We start from the raw sequence: 25835 nt of genomic DNA on the forward strand, positions 1-25835 counted from the left end.
AGATTACACTGTTGGCAATTTTCTTTTGTTGCAAGTCAGTGGTGCTTAACTTTTAGTGCCACAGGCCAGCCAAATGATACAGGGTCAGTCCAGAGGCAGGATTGGACCCTGTGTGCTAGGATCAGGCCTATGCTTCCAGATCAGAGCCCTGCATCACCTCCCGTGGTCCCACACTGCAGGATTGGACCCTGCACTGCCTACTGCAGGCCTGGGTGTGTCCGGATCAGGTCCCTGGCCACCTCCATGCACCCATCTAGCATGCTGTCTGACCTCCGGGACTCCCCAAGGGTCCAGAAACTTGGCAGCAGGGTGCTCCTTCCACTCTCACTGCCCTGTCTTCGGAGCCGTGGGGACCCCTGTAGTCTGGATGGCATGGCTCCAGACTGGCCTGCAGGCTGGGGGTTGAACAGCCCTGTTTTAAGGGGAAATGGTAACTCATTTCTTTTAATGTTTCCTTTCAGTTTCATGTCTGAAACAATAATCCAGGACCTCATTGCAGCCCGCCTGGTGCTTCCAAACAGAATCACGGTTCCCCTGAACGATAACATCGATGTGTCCTGCCTGCAATTCCCTGTCCCATGTGTGAGTGTTCTCCATGACATATGGGACCAGAGTCAGTTTAACATGGTGTTCCCTGCGGTGAGGGGTAGTAGGCTGTGCGCATTAGTCTCTGACCCATGATTAATGCCACCAATTAAATGAGTTGCTGACTTCGGTCAGAACCGCAGTGAGTATTCTACCTAACAACGCTGCTTTGGGTATGATACTAGGCTCAGGAGTGCAGTAGTGTGACAGGTTGCCCCAGCTTTAAAGAAGACCTGCACAGAATCTATTTGTACCAAGCCAAATGCCCTGGAGATCTCTCCTGCATGCACATTTTGTTAGAACTAACCACATTTGAGCAAGAATGCAGCAGGAAAACCTAGGGGAATGCCAATAAAAGTAAAATAAAATACCAGGTGTTGGACTTCTTTTAACTCCTACTGCTGTAGCGGGGCATGGGTATTAGATTTGACTCTTTTGAGTATTCTAGTGCATACATCTCAATATTGTATAGGTAGTTTTAATCTATGCCCCTCGCATGTTATATTTTTTTTGACAATTTTTGGCATAGTTAGATTTAGTCTTTTCATATAGGATCCCCATTATATGGCAGTATTCTTTGCTTATAAAAAGAGTTTCGAACTTTCTGGGTTTTGGATATCCTCTTTACATAGTCATGTCTTAAACAGAGACCTTGCCAAATGAAAGATTTAGATTAAGTTAGGAACATGATTACTCTTCAGTTTGTCCTTGATTTGGGCCTTAATCCAGAATTCTCAAAGCATTTGGGTTTAGTAATGCTTCTGAAAAAGCACGAATAGTAGTGAGGTTTGAGAATTGCAGAGATCTTTTCACAATGTAAGGTATTTTACCAAAAATCTTTCTGAAGTATCTTTTTGAACTTACAAACAGTAATTACATTAGATACAGAGTGAGGAATAACTCGGTGAATGACAGAAGGGTGGAAGTTCACCAGTGCTACTAAAAGAGGAAATACTGTATTGTTTTACTGGACTTAACAAAAAAGTTATTTTCCATTGTCAAAATGTAAGCTCAAGCGAATGTAAATGGATTATTTTTGTCCTTGAGATAGGATTTTATTGCTGTAAACAGCCAATAGTTTTATCATTTCAGTCAGTGCCAGCTCTTAGAGCGGTAGTACCTTGATCCAGTTCCACTTTGGGATTGCTACCCCAGATGATATCTGTTCAGCATTAGAAACGCCGGCAGGGAAGCAAAATATCTTTGAGAAAGTCCAAGCGCGTGAAGCATGACACAAGGACAATTTAAAATAAGCTGAAGATGGCAACTTGATTGACTGCAAACATTTTCTTTCAAATGCAAGAACTCTTTGGAGTTTCCTAAATGATTGTACATTTTGGCCACTTTGGCAATTATTTATTACATGCTGTCGAGTCACATTTACCCTTTAAATGCAATGATAGCCCATGTCTGGCAACATTGCTGTTCTCCACCATAAATTTAATCACCAAATGCAAGTTGAATGACCCTCATTACATCAACTAATCGAAAGTATCCTGTCTAACCAATGGTGGGTGATCCTGCAGCTAAGGAATATTTACTCAGAGTTTGAGCCTTCTTAATTCCCCATGAAGTCCATGGGAATTGAAGAGCTCAGACCCTTAGTAATAGCATCAGGTGTGACTGTTTGTGTATAGTATTAATTGGAAGCATTTTCCTGCCCAGGTATAACCACTTGTGTCTCTGGATAAGGTGACTTTTTCCAAGTCAAGGATGGGAAGCATGTTTAATAGGTCACGTGTTCCAACTCAATCACAGAAAATGAACTACATCAAAATACCATTCAGACAAATCCTTCTGGTCATTGGAATCAATGTTAGAAATGGCTGGCTTCAGAGGCAGTGTGTTGTAATTATCAAGGGGGTTGTGATTTAATGGCTGATTAGCAATGCCTCATTTCATTCAGGGAGTGGTGAGAGTGCATCTGCTAGAAGCCGAAAACCTTGTCCAAAAAGACAGCTTCCTTGGTGCCATTAGAGGGAAGTCAGACCCTTATGCGATTCTTCGTGTTGGCGTGGTGCAGTTCCGGAGCAGGACCATTTCCCGAGACCTTAATCCCATCTGGAATGAAGTCTACGAGGTACCAAATTTAGTGGTCTTCTGAAGTAGATGAAGCTAAGGGTTATGCGTGCCTTTTTGATGCAGGCAAAATTGTCCTTGGCCCTTCCCTAGCCTAATCACTTTGGAGCAGGTAGACTGCTTGTTACTTTGTTAACAGATCACATGTTGAACCAAAGAAGCCCTTAATCAAATAAGCTCCAATTTACACAGTAAACTTTACTTTAGTCCCTGAATTGACATGCCAGTTCTCAAGCTGATCTGAGGAGTACACTGCCCATGGCTAATTAAAATCTTGCTTAATAGAATCAACCACTTCATTAGTGTAAGAATCTGCAACCATGCTCTGTGTGTACAAGCTTTTTTCCTGACAGTAGCATTAAGTCTGCATGCATGCGTGTATGCTTTTCCTGGATAACCAGGTTGCTATGCCAGAGCTGGTGACGACTTGGCATGTATTATCATGACATCCACATGGACTTTTTTACTTTACTTTGCTCCTACTGACTAGAATTGCCGGTTGTTAGAATCGAAAACATGCTACCTGATGGGATTCTAGCGAGTGTAGATTTGAGAGGAGACCCAAATTCAATTTTATATATAAACTGTGCTGCAAAAATAGTTGCCCCTTAATAGCTGATGGAAGGCTTGTTTTGTGTGTGTGTGTGCTGGCTGTTGGCTGGCTGGCTAGTGTTATGACCCTGACTAGCTGGAGACTCCTGGTCACATCTTTTAACTACAACTTAAGCTACCACCTCGCAAAGATTTCATATTTCTGCTGAAACATATTCGCATCTAATGAATCGTCCTTATTAATGGAGCTGTTTTGGAATGCAGCTTGCCACTTGTCTGCATTTTCACAAGGCACTTGAGAAATGCTGCGTCCTTGTGGTTGTTTCAAATGGAGCACTTGAATATGTTTATATATTTTTAATCTAAAACTAGTTTTCTTTGTCTTTTCTGCAGTTTGTTGTCCATGAATTGCCTGGTCAGGACTTAGAAGTAGACTTGTATGATGAAGATCCAGATAAAGATGACTTTCTGGGCAGGTGATCAACATAATTTGCTCCCCCTATATTCAGTAGGCTGTGATGTGTTGTGTGTTTCAATTGTCCAGTTTCCTGTAGAGTTACCGCTAAAGCCAGCTCAGAGCTGTTTGCTCAGTGAAATATGTAGAGTTTTTCTTTAAAATATAATTTCTTCCCCTAAAGTAGCATTTAGGATTAGAAGTAACGACTGGAGCCTTTCTCTTATGGATTTTCAGATCTATTGGGGTAAAGTCCTCACAGTTGGATGCTGTCCACTTTGTGAAATGAATTTGATGGTCTCAGTACCCTAACAAGGAGATATCCCAGTAACAAAAGTGTAGCGGAGTCCATCTCTTTGCCCACTCATCACAAATATGCTGTTCACTTAAACATGACTTTCACGTCTTGTCTTCCAGCCTACTTATCAACCTCAGGGACGTGATGAATGACAGACTTGTTGATGAGGTAAAAAAAACCAAACCCAACCCTCTTATTGCAGCTTGTTCAAGGCCAAGTGCTGTAAACATAATGATGCCATGAATCACTCTGGTCTTCTCTTTTCCGCTGATGTGCAGCTTGTTGGTTATTTTACTAATTTTTATTTTTACAAGCATGTATTCAGCTCTGGGTTTGCTCATAAAGAGGGTGCTACTGATTTTGCAATTGTGTGATTTTCACGGAAAATGCAAAATCAGGCAGACTCTGCAAAAAACAGTGGGCTTACTGCAAAAAGACCCCCCAAAAAACAACTTACCAGCAAGGCAAGAAGCCACTTGGCCCAAAACCATGGCTGAATTACCCCAATTAAGCCTGGGGAAGCCATTAATCCATGCATTATTAAGCATGGATTAATGGCTTCCCCAGACTTAATCAAGGTAATTAAGCTGCAGTTTCGGGCCATCCGGCAATCTGCGGGAAGGGTGGGACTGCCAGAGCCTTTGGCCAATCAGAGGTGTGAAGGGTCCTGCTGTGCTGAGCCCACAAACGTGGCAGCCGGCCTGGGATCTGCCCACGAAATTGGCTAGCCGCCTCCTCAAGTTCAGTAGACACTTACTCATAAAGCTTGAAAAGCTGTGTCTTGGCCATGGTGTGCTTTTGCAGTTGTATTGCACAAACACCCGGGACACTGTGTACGTACGTGTGTCTAGATAAATCTTGTTAAAAGCATTTGGGTTTTGGAAGGAATCAATGCTATTGGAAGACTATGGAGCTAGCCCAGTATCCAGTGCTTGCTGTTAGTTCCAGATAACATTCGGTGTTCTCCTTATTAAGAACTTTTGCATGCTGTGTCGGTGTTTCAAGTTTCTTTCCGGATATTTTTATGCAGAGATTTTTCTGCTAGAATCTAACTCCATCTTAGGAGCTCAAAGTACAGTTTTAGTTGGCGGTCATGCATCATTCACAGAAGGATTGCGACATACACATATATGCTTCTACTACACGGTTTCAGACTATGCTTCTGTTCTCTTTAATTTAGTGGTTTCCCTTAAGTAAGACAGCAAGCGGACACCTGCACTTGAAGCTCGAGTGGCTTTCATTAGTGACTGAGCAAGAAAAGCTGTGCAAGGTGAGTTTTATTTGTTTCTGGTGCTCTTAATTACTTGGCAAAAGAGCCTGTGAGACCGTGAGCCAAAAGTAAATACCTTGGATCTTATCATTGTTTGACAAGGCTTCCACGTGAACTTTCCCCAAGACTGAGCCTGCTTTGCATCCAAGTCACAATTATTCTTGAATGAGCCAAAGGAATTAAAATCCGGCAGTGTTTGACAGCTGCGATCTCTCTGAACACATAGCATAAATTGACCTCCTGTAGTGATACTAGGTTGAGGCCATGGCTGTAAATCGTGATATGCTTTCAGCAGGCGAGTTTGAATCACTCTCACCTTTTGTTACGTCATTTCCTTCTGCCACAATTCAGTAGAATGTATTTCGGTGCTTTCACTGCAGTCAGGGGCAGGGCAGCGCGGTGTAATTCATATCTGGGCTTTCTGTTTTGTGAAATGGCAGGGGACTAATGCTGGTGTGTACAATTAAGAATATAGTTCAGTCCCACGCTCAACCAGGGGCTCCACAAAAGGATTCTAAGGTGATTGCTTGAACAACTACACTGTTGGTTAGTTAGAGTCACACATTGGAATAGAATTATTTTTAGAGGAAGTAGAGTCATTTTGAATTTGTGACTTCATGTCTGAGGTTCAAATAGTATTACAATTACAATGTAACTTTTTTTTAATTACAATGTAAGGTCTGGTACCCATCTTAAAAACTGCACCAGCTCTAATTGCATTAATTACATCTGATCATGTTCTCATCAATCTGTAGATTTTGTGCCCCGTGTATTTAAAGATGGAATCAGAAAGTTTGACAATGAGATTGCTCCTTGGACACTGTGAATTGCATATCAATAGATGTGCAATAGAGAACAGAGCCTCCCCCACCTGTGGGCCCTCAGGCCATGAAATGTCCTTGCAGTAATCCAAACCTCAAGACATCCTGGCAGTGAATGAGTGATACAAGACGCTCCAGTTGTACTTGGCTGCTAACATTCAGTTTCTCTTTAGTCCCTGGTTTCATCAGTTACCAGTTGTCTGACCAACTTGCTGTAGTATGTATTTGATGATGATACTTGTGTGCCTAAACCAGTGATTCTCAACCGGGGTGCCTTGAGGACCTGTAAGGGGTGTCACAGGATACCGCACTGTTAGCTCTGTTAGATGTGCATATGCAATTCACAACATGAACCCAGTGATTTCTAATAAGACTCTATAGTTAAAAAAAAAAAAAAAAAAATGCGTGACCTGTAGTGGTCTCTTTGGGTTCTTTGCAATAGAAAAAATGCTCTATTATTTTTCTGCTGTCAAAAAAGACTACAGAAAACTAAGAGCAGACATTTTTGAGGGGTGACATGAGTCTAAACAATTTGAGAACCACGGGCCCTGACTTACCATTCTCCACCAGCTTTTCATTCCTTGTAGAGCAGTTAAGGTATAGACCAGGGGTGGGCAAAATGTGGCCCGTGGGCCAGATGCGGCCTGCCAAACCAATCTGGCCCGCGAGGCCCCTAAAAAATTTAGAAAATTAATATTTATATGCCCCTGGCTGCCCTCAATGGCTTGCCAAAACTCAGTAAGTGGCCCTCCGCCCAAAGTAATTGCCCACCCCCAGTATAGGCGGATATTACTATTATATTGATATCAAAGGGTACTGATGCAAGCTCTTATGGTGCAACTGTTACATCTGCGTGATATAGTATTGATACAGGCATAGCAAAACCAGTTCAATTTTGACCCTGGGTTAACTTCTCGGTGATTGAAATTAGGGGTTGGCAACCTATGGGCTGTAGGTCAGATTTGGCCTGTGGATGAGGGGGCTTTGGCTGTCTGCTTTCTCCCCATGCTGCTGCAGGGGATGAGTGTCAGGTGCAAGCACTCACCCCTGACCCATGGTGGGTCCTTCCACCTGCAGCTGGAAAAGGTTGCCTACCCCTGATTTAAATCTCTGGTATTGTTAGGTCTGTGTGATCCCATAGCAGTTGCATCATAACAGCTGATGCACAGTCTTGAGTAACAGCTTCTTCTCCCAAATATGTATTTGTCCCTGCCTTAGTTTTAGGAACAGGTGGATAAGTTGTCTGTCATTGGCATGTCAGTACAAACCACATGCATTTCGGTTCTGCTGTGATCTAGTCCTCGATTAACGTGTTTGTTTTTACTGACTGTTACAGGATAAGAATGGTCTCGCCACAGCAATATTAATAGTGTATTTGGACAGTGCTTGCAACCTTCCAGTAAGTAGAGAAGTAATGAGCAGCCTATACTTTTAACTTCAGAAAAATAATCCCGGCGCTAACCATTGTAAAATGTTTTACTGATACAGAAAAACCAGTTTGAATATTCGAATTGTGAATATGGTGCAAAGAAGTTCAAAGGCAACAAGTACCTCAAGGTAAATGCAATGCATACTGTATTTTCCCAGTGCTTTCAACATCACATGCTGGGCTGCACAGTATTTTAACAGTTTGGGCTTCTTTCTGTGAAGGGGAAATATGTTGACTGTGATAGGGATTGAGGTCCAAATAACTGTTGTTCTGAACCAGTCATCCTGGTACAACACTAGCATCTGCAGGGATGGATACAGCCTACTGGTTTTTCTGATTTTCATTTTGAAATTTATGCCAGGTCTGAGAAGGACAAAAATAAAATGCTTATTTTTTATTTATTTATTTTTTTTTTAAACCAAGAAAGAGAAGCCAGGCATCAGGCTAATTCTTGGCACTCATCTCCAGTGCTCAGTCCTTTCATGTCAGTCTTTCCAGGCCTCAGTTATTCCAAAATGGCAGCTGGCCAGCGGAGGGACATTATCCCCTTACTCGGACATCACTGCTGGCTTCCTGCTCAATTTAGGACCGAGCTTAACCCAGGGAAGTTTCCATGCTATCCTGGCACACTTGCCTCATCTTGCTTTGCTCTAGCTGATTCCCTCTGCTCCTCAAGCACTGTGCAGCTCTCTCTTGCAATGCAGACGTTGCATCTGGAAAGCACTTGGCTTTCCTCGAACTCAGACAAACCATACTGCTATCAAACAGAGTGAACCTCCTCCTGCCTCCCCCTGTTGAGCAGTTAATCTTAGAAATGCTGAATTGTGCAATTGGGATAAAGTTTTCTGCACTCCTTTATGTGCTGGATTTGGTCCTACTTAATTTCACACTTCTGCTTGTATATTCCTTTTGTTGTTGGGTACTGAAGGTTTACCTTCCTTTTTCCAGAGCTCTTTTTTTTTAGCCTTCTGCTTTTTTTCCGCTCCCCAGGGAGCTTTGGTGTATGCTTCATTTCCTGTGCTATGACAGGTGGGCGGAGGGAGCATCGCAAAGCTTTCCGACTCCATGACCATACGGCATCCTACAGTGGTCTCTTTGCATCGGGATTGGGCTCCAATGCGAGGAATACACTGTGTTTCCTAATTAAAACCATTGTGGCCATTTTAGGTGGGGAGACAAAGACCCATGAGGTGGCCTGCTTTTTTATCTTAGTTGGAGGCTGCCATCATGGAGATTGTGAAGTTTGCTGGAGGCTCAGTGTTATCCCTCCTGGGAAGAAACTATCCTTCACTGAGCAGATATATGTTCCCATGCCATAGATGCCTGCAGGAAATGCTACCGTCATTCTGGGGAAATCGCATCTGTGAAATCTGAGATTTATTGAGTCTTGGGCAGCTTTCTGAGTGTTGGAGAATCTCTGCTTTGAGATGAGGCACCTCTTCCCCTGTTTTTCCCTCGTGTGCCTTCTTTCTTAACCTCCCCTCCCAATCAATAGTGTCATTTATGTACACCTATCATTAGGGACCACTGGAATTTGCACCAGAAGTGCACTGTGCAGTGGCTCCTTTAATCTGGAAGTGCCTCCCCCGCCTCCCTTGCTGATTGACGGACAGGCCCCACCACTCATTGCTTTCTCCTCCTGGCCGTCAGGAGAAAGCAGCAGGGCTGATGGGACTCCTCTGCCAATCAGCAGCGAGGGGTGGAGGAGAGGGAGGGGCTTGCAGGGGAAACTACAAGATTAAAGGAGCCACTGTGCAGCGCACTTCCGGTGCAAATTCCAGTGGTCCCTATCTATACTGCACAACGCTATCTTAATTATGAACCCTCAAGGGCAGAAGATCAAAGAACCAGCATGTTAGCTGGAACTTCTTTGGTTCACTGAAGTTCAGAAAAAAGATGTGAGGATTCAAAATGAAAAGTTACTTAAGAATGGCATAGAAGATACCTTACATGTATGTTCCCACTAGCACATGGCTTGGCTGCTGTTTTGTTACCATAACGTTTCTTTACTCCATATATCCCACCTTCCTGAGCTCCTGATGAAATGGGATACTATGATTTGGGCCTTTCCTTGTGTTCTGTAAGAACTAGGATTATTTTGTCTGGAGGAGAGAAGATTCGGGGGTGGGGTGGGATTTGATAAAAGCTTTTAACTACCTGCAGGGCAATTGCAAAAAGACTAGAGATTAGAATCTGTGGGTCATGGGGACAGGACGAGGAGCAATGGTCTCAAGCTGCAGGAGAGGGCATTAAGGTTGGAGATTAGGAAGAACTTTCTGACTATGAGGATGATCAAGCGCTGGAACAGGCTACCTAGAGAAGATGTAGACTCTTGATTGCTGGAGGTTTTTAAGAGCAGATTGGACAGACACTTGACTGCAATGGTTTAGTGGGTGATGATCCTGCCTTGAGCTGGGATGATGGGATGACTTCACAAAGTCCCTTCCAGCCTTGCTTTCCTGTGATCCTGTCATTACCTAGAGGTGTCTTAAAGGGGTGGCCTTGCTACTAACCAAAAACAGAGTGCTTCATTTGATTTTAAGTATTTAGGGTGAGGTTTTCAAAACCACCTACAGATCTGGAATTCACCCTCCGAATTGCCTCCTTCCCATTGACTCCGAGAATTTAGCTTTTTAGGCTTAGATTTGGACAAGTAAAAATAAAGCGAACGTCAGTTCACCAGTTAAATGTTGCAAATAAGCAAATGTGGGGGTGTGTTTGTACTGCTGGTTGCATATTGCCAAGAGCTGACTTTTTCTTCTTTTTGTTGAATGATTGGAAATAGCAGAAAATGGAACGAGAGCCTTCATCTTATACTCAGCTCACTGTGGGAAACAAGACTCAGAAAAGCAAGGTGAGGCCATTTCACCCTTTTGTTTTGTCTTAAAAATGTAATTTTTAGGTGAGGCGCTTCTAAAAATTCAGCAAACAAGTGTCTGATATTAATATGTTGGAGATGCTTCCAAATGCAGCGCTGTGGTTTATGGATCAAGTGGAAGAAGAGTGTCCCTTTGAAGATGATTTTAGTTTCCCAATAAATTTAAGCCTGATTTATTGTAGCCGTTATTTTCTTTTATTTTGCCTCCCCCTCCCTTGGGTCATCACTTGTATAATAGCACCTTTATACCTCAGGATTAACATGTGACATGAGCCAGCAAAGAATTTGTTCTCCGATCACAATATGGTGAAGAGCCAGCAAACTCCCCAACTCGCTCACTATTCCACTCCCATCAGTCTGGTATCTTCCCTTATTCATCAAAATATTTTCCTCCCCCTTACATCTGAAACCAATTCATACAAAAACTAATCTTTTTCTTCACAATAAAAATCCCACTGTCACTCCATGTCTCCCTTCTCTTCCCATCAAACATAAAAAAGTCTGCCTGAAGTACAGTCCAATCTACTTCCTGCCCCATAGGCATTTTTCTTTTTTATCAATTCATTTCTTGCTTCGAGACAAATCAGACCAAACGCTGAGTCCCTAACTTTGTTCACATAAGAGCAGCCTGCCTGCTCTTCCCCCGCATTATTTTGCACACTTTCCTCCACCCCCCGTTATACTGGAATCCCTGAGCTGTTCTTGGTGGAAAGGCCATTGAGAAACACTGCACTTATTCTTGGTTTCGAAAGGCATGTAGGAATGCTGCTCGGCCGCAAGTGCAGGATGCTGCAGCTCGTGGAAAGCTGTAACCTGCCTGACCTGTCTTAGCATTAACCTGCATAGCATAACTTGTTTGTGCTGCACCTGGCAGAGACGTTGGCTTTTGTGCAAGTGTCTGACCTGGGCCTGCTTGTAAGAAGGCCTGCAGCATGTGTGATCCTGCTGCCTGTGCCTGTGTCGGTGTCTGTGTAGAACCTGAAGCTCTGAAGAGCTAAAATGCCACAATCCTCTTCTCTTCTCTTCTTACAGACCTGCAGTTTCCACAAGGATCCTGTCTGGCGCCAGGCTTTCACGTTCTTCGTTCACAGTGCCCACTCCCAGTCCCTGCACGTGGAGGTGAGAGAGGGTTCCTTGCCTCTTCCTGGTCTGGATTTACACAGTTTTATGCAGAGGAAGAACAAGGCAACCAGGTGCCTGGGACAGCTGCAACACGTGGAAGCAGCAGCGACTCCCAGCTACCACTCCCAGCAGCAGCAACTCCCAGCAATGCAGTAGTGTGGTTACAGCACCAGCTCCTATTTTTTTTCCTGCTCCCTTAAATTGGTGACCACGGCTGCTACCCCAGTTGCCCCACTTGAGTTATGATTTCAGGCACCAATTTACAGCGGGTGCAAATCTGTTTCAAGGCAAAATTACTTCAGTATGAGCATGGAGAGTGCAGGGGGGCCAAAGGGGTTGAGTTGAGCTGGTGCTGGTGAACTGGTAGTGGAAGTGACTGTCACCAGTTGGTGGACCTTGTGCCTCCATACTAGGTGTGCTGGAACCACTCTCAGGGACTTCCCAGCACTTGGCACCTTGTTTTAGTGAAGTGTGGTATGGGTCTGGCACAGAAATCCCTGGCAAGTTGACTGCTGCTATTAAAAATTTGGATCTTCTGCCCTTATCACCCAGTTTCAGTTTCTGACCTTCTCCTCTCCTAACCCATGCTCTCAGAACCCATCCATTCATCCTCCCTCTCCCTCTCCACCATGTCCAGCTTCCTCATGATACCTTACACACTGCTCATATACATAATAGACATCCAGGCCTGTTTAGTTTCTGCCCACTGCACAGTAAAATGAACACATTACGTGTTTGGTCATATGCGAATAGAAGGGATCTCTGGCAGTGACCAGGGCAATACCTAAGCATTTTGCTATGAACATGTTATGTTTTGCAGGCCCTTGGGTCAGATGATTCTTCTGATTCAGAGCAGATCCCTTTGTCTTCTAGTAAATTATCAATAAAGGAAAACTTGTGTTCAGGCACCGAAGTGGGCATTTACATTCCTCTAATGCCCTGTTGGGCTGGGGTGTGCTGATGCTCCAAAATCACTTTGGATTTTTTTTCAGAGCTACAAAGGCAATTTGGGCTGCTTGAGCAGGTTGCTATTAGATGTATAAACATTACCTCTTCCAGAGCAGAGTGGATGCCATCCCAGGTCTGTCCCTTAGGAGGAAGGAGCTCGACCCAGAGCAAGCAAGCAAGGACTCTTTCCAGTGGCGCAGAGAGACGCAGGCATTCCTCTGTGCAACTCCTCTGGCTTAATAACTGGACTGCAGTCTTGTGGCTCTTTGCCTGTGGAGATGGGTGCTGAGATTCATGTCCTGAATATCCCCTGAAGAAATGTCTGTGCCTTTGCTGTTGCAAAGGGTCCCCTCTCACTCAGGTTGGGGTGGGATTAGCCCCTACATGCATCGTCTGAATAGTCTTACATGCAATAGCAGGTTCTGTAGAAGACAAGCTCCCTCTCTTCACATCTTGGTCACTGTGCAGCAGAGTCTAACTCCTGGCTTTGCTGCGTGCCAGTGTGCTGCTGGCCTAGCTTGCCTGCTAACCAAAACCTCCTACCTCCAGATAAAAGATGATGATCGGGAAAATGCACTGGGAACCCTTGTTGTGTCAATGTCGCAAGTGCTGAAGGAGCCTGAGATGACTCTTGATCAGAGATTTCAGCTGGATCACTCTGGCCCAGACAGCTTTATTAAGATGAAACTAGTCCTGCGGGTGAGTTGTCCTCTCTCGTATTTCCCCTGCTTTCCCTGCATGTCACTGAAGGAAACTAGTCAAGCCTTACGCCAATGCCAGCATAGATCACTGATTTAAAAATACTTCAGCCTGACCAACAAGGCAGTATCGCTGCCAAGAGTTGCAACTTTGATGTGCAGCTCCATGGAAACTGAATCTGTCCTGTAAGGTAATAGCAAACCAAACAGATTGGGTTTCCTAGCCACAGGCAAATTCAGGAACTGCTGTAGAGAAGACAGAACTTGCATGCCATGAATTCTTGCCCTGCCCCGCTGAATAAATTGTTGCTGGCCATTTTTCAAATGTTCCGAGTCCACTGACATGAATTATCATTTACCTGGAAGGCTGGGGTGTAAAATGATGATGTGATCAGTGCTCCAGAACCACGACTGAAGCTCTGTGTCAAGCTGGCTTCTCCTCTTTGCCCCTTGCATTCCCAAAATAAACCAGTTCTCCTGAAATATGATGGTTGCCTTTCATCCTTGTTTAGTGTTTGAGGTTTTTCCTGGGAAGTTTTTTAAAAGTCAGGAGTCCTAAAGCTGCAGACCAGTATCCTTAAAAGTGAAGCAAATTAACAGAAAAGCCCTAAAGTTAGGGCCTTAAAACACACGCTTAAAACCTAAACAAATGATCAATGGCACCAATAAAATTAGGGAAAATTTTAATCACTTATGAAGGCCTGGATTTACATGTGGGAGTTTAAGCACCAAATGCACTCCTCCGCCGCCACCCCAACTGTAGCCATGGCAATTTTTAAATACTTTGGGTGTGTCTGCATGTCACCCTATGGTGATGTAGCAACGCGCTACATCACCATACAGTGCACTACGGTGATGTAGTAATCGCGAAGGGTCTACATGCGATTACCAGCTATGTCACCGTAGTGGCACAGTCCCCCAGTACAGTGCACTGCTATAATGATGTAGCAGCGAAATCTAACTGCGCTGTGCAGTAACCACCCATAGTGCACCATGCTGTAGTACTTCCAAAAGGAAGTATTAAAGCATGGTGCTGTAGCAATATCACCATATTGCAATGTGTAGATGCACCCTTTGTAGCTTTGGCTGACATATTAGTATTACTGAAGCAACCACACATGAGCTGGATCTGTATAAAGACATATAACAAGAGATCAGTCCCTGTCCCAGAGTCCTGATTAGATAGGCAAAGGGTAGGAAACAAGAAGCATACCCCTGTTTACAGATGGTGAATGGTATCAGAAGATGATTTACTTCCTTGCATGCACTCAGGGGTCTGTAGTAAGAGCTGGAAACTGAAATTCGATTTCCTGAGTTCCAGTTCAGAGCCTTCACTACAAACCCATTTAGGTGACGCCAAACTGTGGGGAGTAGAAGATACGCTGGAGGGTAAGGCTAGGATTCAGGGTGACCTAGATAAATTAGAGGGTTGAGCCAAAAGAAATTTTATGAGGTTCAATAAGAACAAGTGCAAAGTCCTGCACAGAACAATCCCCTGCACTGGGTCAGGCTGGGGGTGACTGTCTGGGCACCAGCTCTGCAGGAAAAGACCGGGGGTTTACAGTGGAGAATAAACTGAGTATGAGCCGACAGTGTGCCCTTGTTGCCAAGAAGGCTAATGGCATCCTGGGCTACATTGGTAGATGTGTTGCCAGTAGGTCAAAGGAATCAATTATTCCCCTCTATTCAGCACTGGTGAGGCCACATCTGGAGTCCAGTTTTGGGCGCCCCACTACAGAAAGAGTGTGGACAAATTGGAGAGTCCAGCAGAGGGCAATGAAAATGGTTTGGGGGATGGGAGACATGACTTATGAGGAAAGACCGAGGGAGCTGGTATTATTTAGTCTGGAGAAGAGAAGACTGAAAGGGGATTTAATAGCAATCTTCGACTCCCTGAAGGGGGGTTGCAAAGAGGATGGAGCAGGACTGTTCTCAGTGGTGACAGATGACAGAACAAGGAGCAATGGGCTCAAGTTGCAGCAAGGGAAGTTTAGGCTGGATATTAGGAAGAATTTTCTCACTAGGAGGGTAGTAAAACACTGGAACAGGTTACCCAGAGAGATGGTGAAAACTCCATCCTTGGAGGTTTTCAAGACCTGGGTAGACAAAGCTTTGGCTGGGATGATCTAGTTGGGGCTGGTCCTGCTTTGAGCAGGGGATTGGACTAGATGTGACCTCCTGAGGTCCCTTCCAACCCTCATTTTCTATGATTCGGTGATTCCTTTATAAGAATAAAGAAGTAGAAATAAGAGGGGAATCTTTAGGTCACTGAAAGAGTTTATAGTGAGATATAAATGGTGAGGCCCTTGCTCTGATTTCCATGCTCCTCTCTGAAGTCAGTGATAACCATCCCAAAGGATTACGTGCTGTAATGTTGGCATTTAGCACCCACACTTGATTTCTGCACCTCCTGGTTCTTAGGTCTTGAACATCGAGGAGCCTGACCCACTAAGTGTCTCTTCTGGTGTAAATGCCTTAAAGCAACTTCCTGTACCTGTTGCAGAGAAGGGTGGAAGCCAAGCCAAATATTTCCCTCCACCAAAAACAGAAGCCTCCAAAATACCCCAGGTGACCAAAAATTCTGCAGTGCCTGAAGCTGAACCAGCAAGGAAGGAGAGCAATGCAGACCTTACTGCACATGAGCACTTGGCAGGCCCAGTGAAGGACACTGCCGCTGACTGTATTGAGCCAGCAGGCACACAAAATCCGGAACCCCAACCACCAGCGACCCTACACACAAGGATACTGCCAGCACCCTCGATGCCAGCTCTGCAGGAACTCGGGCTGGCCCCCAGTATCGGTTCACTGGGTTCTCTTCCTTCTTCCTGCTTTGATTTAAGTCGCACCAATCCAGACCTGCGCAAGTATGTATCTTAAGTCTAAATTTTACTAGATGCATATTGTTTTTGTAGACTGCGTACGGAGCAGGGAGTGCAGACCCCAGACTCCTAAGGGATTTAGCAGAGAACTTGCATAAATGTTTTAGTCCACCAGCGGTCAAGGAGTAAGGTAAATCTTTCTAAGGCCTGAAGATGCTTTTCTGGAAGTTAACTTAATCAGTTCTTCCTTCAACATGGGTCTTCGTGTTCTACAGAAGTCTGTAGACACCTGTGCATTCGTGCAGTGTGACTTTGGAGAATTAATTCCCTTTTGAGATACTTTAACCATTTGAATGTAAAGAAGGAAGGTTCTTTTCAGTCAAATAAATATCAAACCAGTTCCAGCTGTTCAGTCTAGCCTTTGACAGTTTTTCTGTGTAATGCACATTGAAACAAGAATATTTTCTAAGTGTTCCTGCTATAGGATAATACCTGGGTCTTGGGAACTGTGTAGAAACGTAAGAAAGTACAGCTGGTAGGGACCTCACAAGGTCATCTGCTGTGCTCACGGCAGGAGCTTCCCTGACTAAACCATCCCACTCAAGTGTCTGTCTAACCTGTTCTTGAAAACTTTCAAGGATGAAGTTTTCACAAGTTCTTGAGGTAGCCTGTTCCAATTGTAATAATATTCTAAGGGATGCACCAAAATCTTCTGTTGGGTAGCAAGTTAGCTTACAGGAGGGAGACAACATTATGCCATACTTAGAGTACATGGACAAGAAGTGGGCATCCAAGTGCTTTATGGAGACACGTTATTATAATCATGCCTGTGCTGTGTTCATTACAAGAGCAGGTGCTGGTACAAGAAGCATTCTGACCATTTCTGGTGTTATCCTGTCGAGGGCTAATGGGAGCAAAACGTGGGAAACCTCAAGCAGCATCGTTTTATGCTCTGAAACTTGGGTTCATGTTTCTCAAGGGGATGGGCTGTGAGACTTGGTGCATGGCTAGCTTCCCCCCCGCCTTATTGTCACTTTTTCAATTGAAAATGCATTGGAGCAACTGGTAGCTCTCCTAATATGCACCCCTCTGCATATACCTTTTGTTGCATGCATCCTGTTGCATTTTAAAAGATGCTGACTGTGTCTTACAGTGGAACAAACCAAGTGGATATGTCTTTGGGAGAGATTCATGTTACTGTGAGATATGCTTCTTTGCGGCAGAGTCTCGTTGTGATGATAAATGGTTGCAGGTAACTTTTTTTTTGTATCTGCCTATTATCTAAATGGAGATATGTTTTCCTTATATGTGTGAATACTTCACTGTAACTTTTATTAAATGTACATAACACATACAGGCTATATAGCATAGCACAGCAAATATTGCCAAGGGATGGTAACATTTGCTGACTCTTAACTATTCAGTTTTACTGGACTCGGGAACACGGGAACTGCTATATCTGATCCATTTGATGTTCCATTTATTTCATTATCCTGTGATAGGAATAAATACTCAGAGTTTAGCATGGTCTACAACATTGCATCCCACCACCCAGACTCTTTCTTCCCTGACTTCTTTGTGTGGCTCCTGCCTTGGCTATCCTAAAATTAAGAAGTCTAGGTTTTGAAAAATAGATGCCTAAAAATTAGCTGTTTTATCTCTGTAGTTAAGTCTGGAAGTAGCCTCATTTCTCAAAAGTTTCAAGCATCCAGCAGCCATCTGCTTCAAATTTTAATTAACTTCAAGTTGTATATAATTCAGTTTGAAAGACCTGAGATCTTTCTTATCTTGGGAGTTGGGATGGAAGCTAATTGTTTGTCCCTGAATCTGTGAAAATTTGGCTTGACTATAATGTCTAGTTCAGAGCTTGTGGATCACATGGTATCAATGTAGACTATTTATTTTTCTTTCAACAGGAACTTGATACAATGTTCTACCCGGGGAATAGACCCCTATGTTCGCATCTACCTGCTTCCAGATAAAAGATGGACAGGCAGAAAGAAGACAACTGTTAAGAAAAAAACATTGAACCCCCAGTACGACGAGAAGTAAGTACAACATAATTGTACAATTGTTGTTGGAATATATTAGGAAGAGATGGGCGGTGATACTGAGAAGGATTAAACCGATCGTCATTTTACTACCTTTAGCATGAACTCTGCCTAATGAAATGGGCCAGAGAGTTGCATATGTACTTTATGCCTAAAGGACTGTATCGTGCAAAACCTTGCAGGTCTTCTACAAAAACAGCTCTTAATGGCTGGAACTGACCAAAGTGTAAGGTTGGTTCCTGGCCATGCATGCAATTCCCTTCCTCTTGTTCTTGACTCCTCTCTCTCCTGTCTGTCCAATTTCTAGTAGAAGCTGAAGGTTTCTTGTTTGCCTCTTCGCATGCAGGCATGTTTTTGTCCTCCCAGTCTCCTGGCATGTGAGTCTTCTACCAGGCGGTGGTCTCTTTCCTCTTGTACACCAGATCAACTTACCGCTCATTAATCAAGCCCTTTTTCTGATGCCTGGGGCTGTCTCTAGCACCTTCCCACAATCCAAAGGCAGTACTATAAAAAGATCCTCCTTTTGAGAGTGGTCCATTACCATATTTTTCAGGTTCAGGATCTTGGACAGGAAGGGACCTTAACAGGCCCTTGTAAAGGGTCACACAATGGTGCTGAAAAATAGAGGAGCAAAATCCTAGAATCATGGCAAAGTAGGGCTGGAGCAGACCTTGTGATGCCATCTAGTTCAGTCTCCTCACAGCAGGATCATCCAGGACTAAAGTATCCCAGTCAAGTGTCTGTCTAATCTGGTTTTAAAAGCTTCCAGGGATGGAGATTTCACAATCTCCATAAGTAGCCTGCTTGAACAATTAACTACCCTTATAGTATGAAAGTCTTTCCTAATATCAACCTAAATTTCCATTGCTGCAAATTAAAACGCTTATTGTACCGTCCCCTGTGGCCACAAAAAAATAGTCTATTGCCATCATCCCTATAACCTATCCTTTGTGTATTTGAAGACTTATTAAATCCCCCTCTATTTTGTCTTTTCTGGACTAAAGAATCCCCATTCTTTTAGCCTTTCCTTGTCTTCCCTGTTTCCTACACTTGTAATCGTGTTCATTGCTCTCCAGTGGATCCTTTCCAACTTGTGTATATCTTTACTGAGCTGAAGTGCCCAGCACTGGATGCAGTACTCCAGGTGAGGCCTAATCGTTTCTCTTGGCTTGCAAATGACCCTTTTATGCTTCTGTTAATATAACCAACTATGCTATTTTTTCTGACTCGTTTTGCCATCCACTATAACCTCTACCTCCAGCCCCAAGGCCCTTTTCTACAGTAATGCAGCTGATCCTACTGTTCCCCATTTTGTATTTGAGCATGTGACTCTTCTCTCAAGTGCAGGACTTTTGCATTTGCCCTTGTTAAATTTCATTTATTCTGGACTATCTTTCCAGTTCATCAAGGTTTATTCCTGAATCATAATCCCACCCTCCAAAGTGTCTGCAACCCCACACAGTTTAGTGTCCTCTGCAGACCTGCAGCCTGTGTACTCAGTCCAAATCCTCCATTAATGAAGATCTTAAAACAGTACTGGATCCAGGACAGACTCCTCAGGAACCTGACCTGATACCTCTATCTCTAACTAATCACTGAACCATTGATGACTGCTCGTTGTGCTCAGTGATCCAACCAGTTATAAATCCACCTTTATAGTACTGTCATCTAGACTATTTTCTTAGCTTACTAATATCATGGAAGAGTATGTTAAAATCCTTGCTGAAGTACAGTTGAAGTGTATCATGTCCACTGCTCCCCTGCACTATCCACAAAACCTGCCACTTCGTCAGAGAAGAAAATCCAGTCAGTCAAGCATGATTTGCCCTTGACACATCCACTTTAGCAGTTCCTGACCTTGTTATGCTATAGGTTTCCTGGATGATGTGTTCTTTAAACTTTCTAGGTGTTGAGGTTTGACTGATTTAACCCCTTCCCCCCAAGATCCTGCTTCCCACCACCTTCCTTTTTTTTTTTTTTAATTGAAACTATTTGCTCTTTCTCAGTTAATTTGGGACCTCATCAGACCACCACGAGTTCTCAAAGATAATAGCCGGTGGTCATGCACATACCACAGGCAATTTCTTGAGTATTCTAGGATCGGTCTTGTCTGGCCCAGCTTTTCTAAATAATTTATGAGCTGCTCTTTCCCTACTCTACCCTGATTCACCTTTTTCTATAGTCTTCCTGCCAACTGTCTCTGCTAGTGGATCTTTTTCATGGAGACTGAAGTAAAGGAGGCATTAAATGCTTAAACCTTCTCTGCATCATCCATGATTAGATTGCCGGCTGCTTTTAGGAAGAGACCTACACATTCCCTGGCTACCACTTTACTTGCAACGTACTTGTGGAATGCTTTTTTTGTTGTTCTTGCCTCATGTCCCTTGTTAGTTATATCTCAATTTGTGCCTTGACCTTCCTAACTTTTTCCCTGCATGCCCCTGCTATACTCCTTTCCTTTTTCTTCCTAATAACATGACCAAGTTCCCACTTTTTTGTAAGATTCCTTTCTTAGTTTCAGTTCATTAAAGAGTTTAGCCAGGCTGATCTCTTGCTGTACTTCCTGTTCTTCCTTCACATCAAAATAGCCTGCTGTATGCCGTAATATGGTCCCTTCTAATGTACAAGCCACGCTCTTGGACACCTTTCCCCCTTAGATTACCTTTCATAAGGCCCTGCCCATCAGTGATTTAAAAGCAGTGACTCAAGGCAACTACTTTCAAAATCTAGCCCTAGAAGTGACAAATGACCTTGGGTCAAGCCTCAACTTTTCTACTGCCCAGCGTGACAACTGAAAGGTGCTTGGCACTTCCTGAAAAAGGTGGTCCCTTTTTAAGGCACTCAGAACCAGTCACTACTGAAACATTTTACCCTTGGTGTTTACTGTTTATGAAGTTGGGGACTTACCTCTTCCTACCCCAACATCAGCTAGTTTCCATAAACACCTTGCTAACACCACTGCTGTTAGACACGGTTTCTCCCGTCCTTTCCTGGAATCTATTCTCTCCTGTAATGAGTTAAATACTGCTTTGCTTGTTATTTCTAAACCACCCTGCATTGCATTACAACCCTGACTTATGAGAACATTTTTGAGCGATATCAAAACTAACTCCTCCCAACTTGTAGAATAGAAAGAGATGTCCGTAAGTGACAGTTCATCCCAGACGCAAGTCTTTCTTTATTGCCTGTGGTAAAAACAATCTTCTTATCCCCACAAGGTATGTTCTCCCAGTGACTTGAGACCTGTTAGCCTTAGCAAGTGCTGACAATAGAAATGTTCTCCCTTGTCACTGGAGAAGCCAGCCCATTCTTGTCTATGGAAGTGTGATGAGTCTTCTCACCTAGTGTAAACTGCTCTGTTCATAAGGGTAGCCAGGATTTGCTTTGAAGCGTGCATAGTCAAGTTCTCAAGCTATGGGCACAATTCACTGTGTAGTGGAAAGATTATCATAGTTTCATAGTTGGTAGAGTCAGAAGGGACCTGAGCAGATCATCAAGTCCGACCCCCTGCCATGGGTAGGAAAGAGTACTGGGGTCAAACGACCCCGGCAAGGTGATTGTCTAGCCTCCTTTTGAAGACCCACGGGGTAGGAGCCAGCACCACTTCTCTTGGAAGCTGGCTCCAGATCCTAGCCGCCCTGACAGTGAAGTAGTGCCTCCTGGTATCTAGCCTGAATCTACTCTTGGTCAATTTATGGTGTCATTGTTCCTCGTTACTCCCGGTAGTGCTCGGGGGAACAGGGACTCCCCCAGTGCCTGCTGGTCCCCCTTGGCCAGTTTGTAGACGGCCATCAGATCCCCTTTCAGCCTTCTCTTGTGGAGGCTGAACAGGTTCAGGTTCCGTAGCCTCTCCTCGTAGGGCCTGCCCTGCTGCCCCTGATCATGCGAGTGGCCTCCTCTGCACCCTCTCGATGCTGTCCACATCCTTCCTGAAGTGCGGCACCCAGAACTGGACGCAGTACTCCAGCTGCGGCCTGACCAGTGCTGCATAGAGGGGGAGGATCACCTCCCTGGACCGGCTTGAGATGCATCTGTGGATGCACGACAGGGTATGGTTGGCCTTCCTGACCCCGCCCCCACATTGTTGGCCCATGTTTATTTTGGGATCAATAATGACTCCCAGATCTTTTTCTGCCTCTGCACTGAGGAGAAGGGAGTTCCCCAGCCTGTAGGTGTGGTGCTGGTTCTTCCTCCCCAGGTGCATCACGTTGCACTTTGTCAGTGCTGAATCCCATCCTGTTCTCATCCACCCACCCGTTACCTGTCCAGATCTAGTTGCAGCCTGTCCCTCTCCTCCAGCGTGCCCACTTCTCCCCACATCTTAGTGTTATCCGCGAATTTAAACAGGGTGCTTTTCACTGCCTCATCCAAGTCGCTGATGAAGATGTTGAACGGTGCGGGCCCGAGGACCGAGCCCTGGGGGACCCCACTGCCCACATGCCTCCAGGTCGAAAAAGACCCATCCACTACCACTCCCTGTGTGTGGCCCTGTAGCCAATTTGCCACCCATGTGACTGTATAGGTGTCGAAACCACAGTTGCCTAATTTCTTAATGAGAACGGGGTGAGAGACGTCCTGTAGGATGGAACTGTGCTGCATCCATGCAAAATTAGTTTGTGGTAGCCACTGATACTGCTCTGACCCTACTCTCTCATTTGTTCACACTTTTAAAACTTTTTTTTTTTAAAGATTTGAATTTTTTGAATCATTGGAAGACATTAGGAAACGGAAACTAGACATTGCAGTGAAAAACAGCAGGCCATTCATTTCACATGAGAGAAAGGAACTTGGAAAAGTAAGTTTAAACCATCAAATATTTATTGTTAAGTGTCATACATGTTAAACCTGAAATGCTACCTGTGCAACCATTAATATCTGAATTCTCTATAATACTTATTTAAAACAGTCTTGCTCACTACCATATTTGAGAGACCTTCCCCACTGCTGAACTGCAGTTCCAGGGTATGGGACTGATCATTAAAGCTAATTGGATTTCACTTCAGGATTTCATTTCTGCAAATGAAACAAAGGTGCTTTTTCTGCTTTCATCTCAAATTAAGACCATCCCCCCCCACACCCTGACAGATATTTTTCATGGCACACATGAAATATCCCACAGTATTTCATCTCAGAAACAATGAGAAATTCTGACAACCAGGGTGTTTTTCAGCATTTCTAAAACAAAATATATTCTTTGGGGTCTCTAGCTGGTGAGTTTGGAAACCTGGGCTCCCCAGAAAACTCCTGAGGAGCAGGGGAGCTGCGGACTCGATGATAAATCAACATTTTCTGACAAAAACTTACATTTTGCAGATGGTAAATGTTTCATTTTGAAAACCATCCTAAAGGGAACTGTTCAGTTAGCTATACTGTCCCTGATCTTCAGTGCTGTGCGCCCAGAAGACTTCAAGCTCAGCTCCTTAATCTTAGCTGTACTTCCAGAACTTTAACTAGAACTGACTGGAGAAGAGCAGTAGTAACAAGGACCCATTTTAAACTCTTCTAGTGGACTTGCAAGTTGAATGTTAGTTATAAAATATGGCTTACTTTTTAAAGGTACGGATTGATTTGGCAAAAGAAGATATAATCAAAGGCTTCTCACAATGGTAAGTTCTTGTCTTGATACCCTCCAAGATTGCTTAGATCTGTATTTTCACTGAAATAGGCAGCCTCTTGTTCTAGAGTTTCTAACGAACCCTAAAGTTAGCGGATTCAGGCTTTTCTTCCCCAGTTGCTCCAGAAATGAACATCCAACTCTAACACATAGTTCCTAAAGACCCAGTCAGATTGTGCTAGATGAAATACCAGGTGACTTACAATCTATATGCGAGACAAACAGGTATACAGACAAATAGGAGCATAGGGACAGTATTTGTAAAGACAATAGGCAGTGGTCTCAGCACACTCATGGCCTACCCTTTGTCGAGTTCATTGAAAAGCTGCAGGACAAGAGAGTTCAATGGGTCCTAAAGGAGAACAAGGAGGTAGCATTGCTGTATATACCTGCAAAACCACTTCTTCCTCCATTTCCACTGTTTTTTGCTGTGTTGTCTACAGAAATAACCAATGAAGAATTCAAGCACCCTGTAGCGTGGATTTGTTAAAAGTACATAGACCATGATGTTCAGTGTAGTTTAGGGGCTGGCTAAAAGGTTGGGAAAAGGTGCTTCTTTCAAATACAGGGCACATCTTCAAAAACAATAATCCTTGCTGGCTTGTCTTTTGCAGGTATGAGCTGACCATGAATGGACAGAGCAGGCGATGATGTCCTCAGTGTGCCCTTACAGTCACGACTAATTTACATGCTTTATATTAATGTATATATGTATATTTTGTAACTAATGCATTTTAAACTTAATTATGTATATTGAAGGCAAAAGGTGTTGGATTTGCTTGCTTAACTACCTTTTTCAGTGGCTGGTTATTTTGGAAAAGGTAGAAAAAAAGACGGATTTAATCCTTTAAATTTAGACTAGGTGTAAATGTGTAACATGAAGCTTTCGTGACCTCAGCATTTACTCGTGACTGGTATAACTGAAGAAACTTAACAAGCAGCCTCCATGTGTACTTACAGATGTTTACTCTCAAGAGGATACTTGAGTGCCAAGAGCACACTAAGATGAATTGTTTTTGCTTTTAGAGAATTCCCTGCCCCTAAAGCTCTGAGTTCATGTTCTGTTGACACCATACTTGAAATTAGTATACTAGCAGGATCATGGGTTTTCAAAACACTGTTCTTCACTTCCAAGACTGAAGAGATACCAAAAGCAGCAATTATAATTTATATCTACACAAGTCTAAGAAAATTATCTACCATTCTACTGTGTGGGAGGGGTTTTTTTATAAAGCAGATTGCAGGTGCTAACTTGAAATGGGTATAAATATGATTCACCAACAGCAGGGAAGTGTATAAACTTTTTGATATCTTGGCACAACAAGATGGTAACGCCTTAAAGTCTAATTCTTTATTATGGTACATTTCAAAGTCTTGTGAGCTTTGTTAATACAGAGTTCCATGTTGGAAACAACAGACTATAATTTTGTAAGCAAGCCTTTTATTAATGTTGGGGGGAAACATGCCAATGTTTTCAGACGTTCAGTATGTTTAAGTCTCAGTCTTGTATAATAAACTATTTACAAATTGCTCAAGAGACTTAGCAAATGTGACCTATTGTTTAGTGCCTATAATGCACCCATTTAAGTACTAAAGACCCTGGCTGTGAGAGCTAAATGTGCATGTGGGAGGCTCAGCCTACCTTTGCTGACTCTGCTGATGACAGCTAATCCCATTTTACTTAATGTTTAAAATACATTGCAGGCTAGCATAGCATCATTCTTACCTGCACAAGGGCTAGAGTCACTTCATTTGTGGCGATGCTTGGACCAATGCAACACTCACTAGTTTTAAATTTGGTTTAGTGGGAATTAAGTTGAAAGCTGGTAACCATCGTAACTCAATCTCCTGGAACCCCAAAACATCCACCTTCTATTTTCCCCTCCTCCAGAGCACAGCTTTCAAGATTCAAAATGGGTATACAGAATTCCAGCACTCATTGAGTACGTGGTTGTCGTTAATCCATAGATCCAGAAGTGGATTGCAACTTTCCAGAGTTGAAGTATCTTTTGCAGTAACTTAAGCACTGGCAAAAGCTATGGCTAAGATACTTAATTGTGTTTTTATGAGTTTAAGTCTTGTACTTCAGAGCTCTCTGTAGCAAGTATATGTGGAAGGCATTCAGATGCTGAAGGAGCAGTGTCTTAATCAGGATTTACATGAGATGGATTTGCTGGAGTGGAGTGGATTAATGCTAGGTTTTGTATCTGTTCCTTT

The 25835-nt window shown here is 43.6% G+C and overlaps 1 protein-coding gene across 2 annotated transcripts in view; it reads left to right on the top strand.

Moving 5' to 3' along the window:
- The window catches only part of ESYT3 (extended synaptotagmin 3), a 56783-nt gene extending 31010 nt beyond the window's left edge, over nucleotides 1-25773 (top strand). The window contains exons 8-23 of one of the 2 annotated variants that reach the window (XM_090045921.1): nucleotides 462-582; nucleotides 2492-2665; nucleotides 3610-3692; nucleotides 4088-4136; nucleotides 5149-5238; nucleotides 7396-7458; nucleotides 7548-7616; nucleotides 10274-10342; nucleotides 11399-11485; nucleotides 12986-13135; nucleotides 15556-15998; nucleotides 17107-17205; nucleotides 17870-18001; nucleotides 22694-22799; nucleotides 23561-23610; nucleotides 24233-25773. In XM_090045921.1, coding sequence (XP_089902047.1) covers nucleotides 462-582; nucleotides 2492-2665; nucleotides 3610-3692; nucleotides 4088-4136; nucleotides 5149-5238; nucleotides 7396-7458; nucleotides 7548-7616; nucleotides 10274-10342; nucleotides 11399-11485; nucleotides 12986-13135; nucleotides 15556-15998; nucleotides 17107-17205; nucleotides 17870-18001; nucleotides 22694-22799; nucleotides 23561-23610; nucleotides 24233-24269 — 1822 coding nt within the window. In that variant the 3' untranslated portion in view covers nucleotides 24270-25773. The remainder of the gene's footprint in view (nucleotides 1-461; nucleotides 583-2491; nucleotides 2666-3609; nucleotides 3693-4087; nucleotides 4137-5148; nucleotides 5239-7395; nucleotides 7459-7547; nucleotides 7617-10273; nucleotides 10343-11398; nucleotides 11486-12985; nucleotides 13136-15555; nucleotides 15999-17106; nucleotides 17206-17869; nucleotides 18002-22693; nucleotides 22800-23560; nucleotides 23611-24232) is intronic. The other variant, XM_090045922.1, reaches the window with a different exon arrangement.
- Nucleotides 25774-25835: the final 62 nt, after the last annotated feature.

This window comes from Crocodylus siamensis, chromosome 4, assembly GCF_052110815.1.
Source record: "Crocodylus siamensis isolate JL-2025a chromosome 4, ASM5211081v1, whole genome shotgun sequence".
Classification (NCBI taxonomy): Eukaryota; Metazoa; Chordata; order Crocodylia; family Crocodylidae; genus Crocodylus; species Crocodylus siamensis.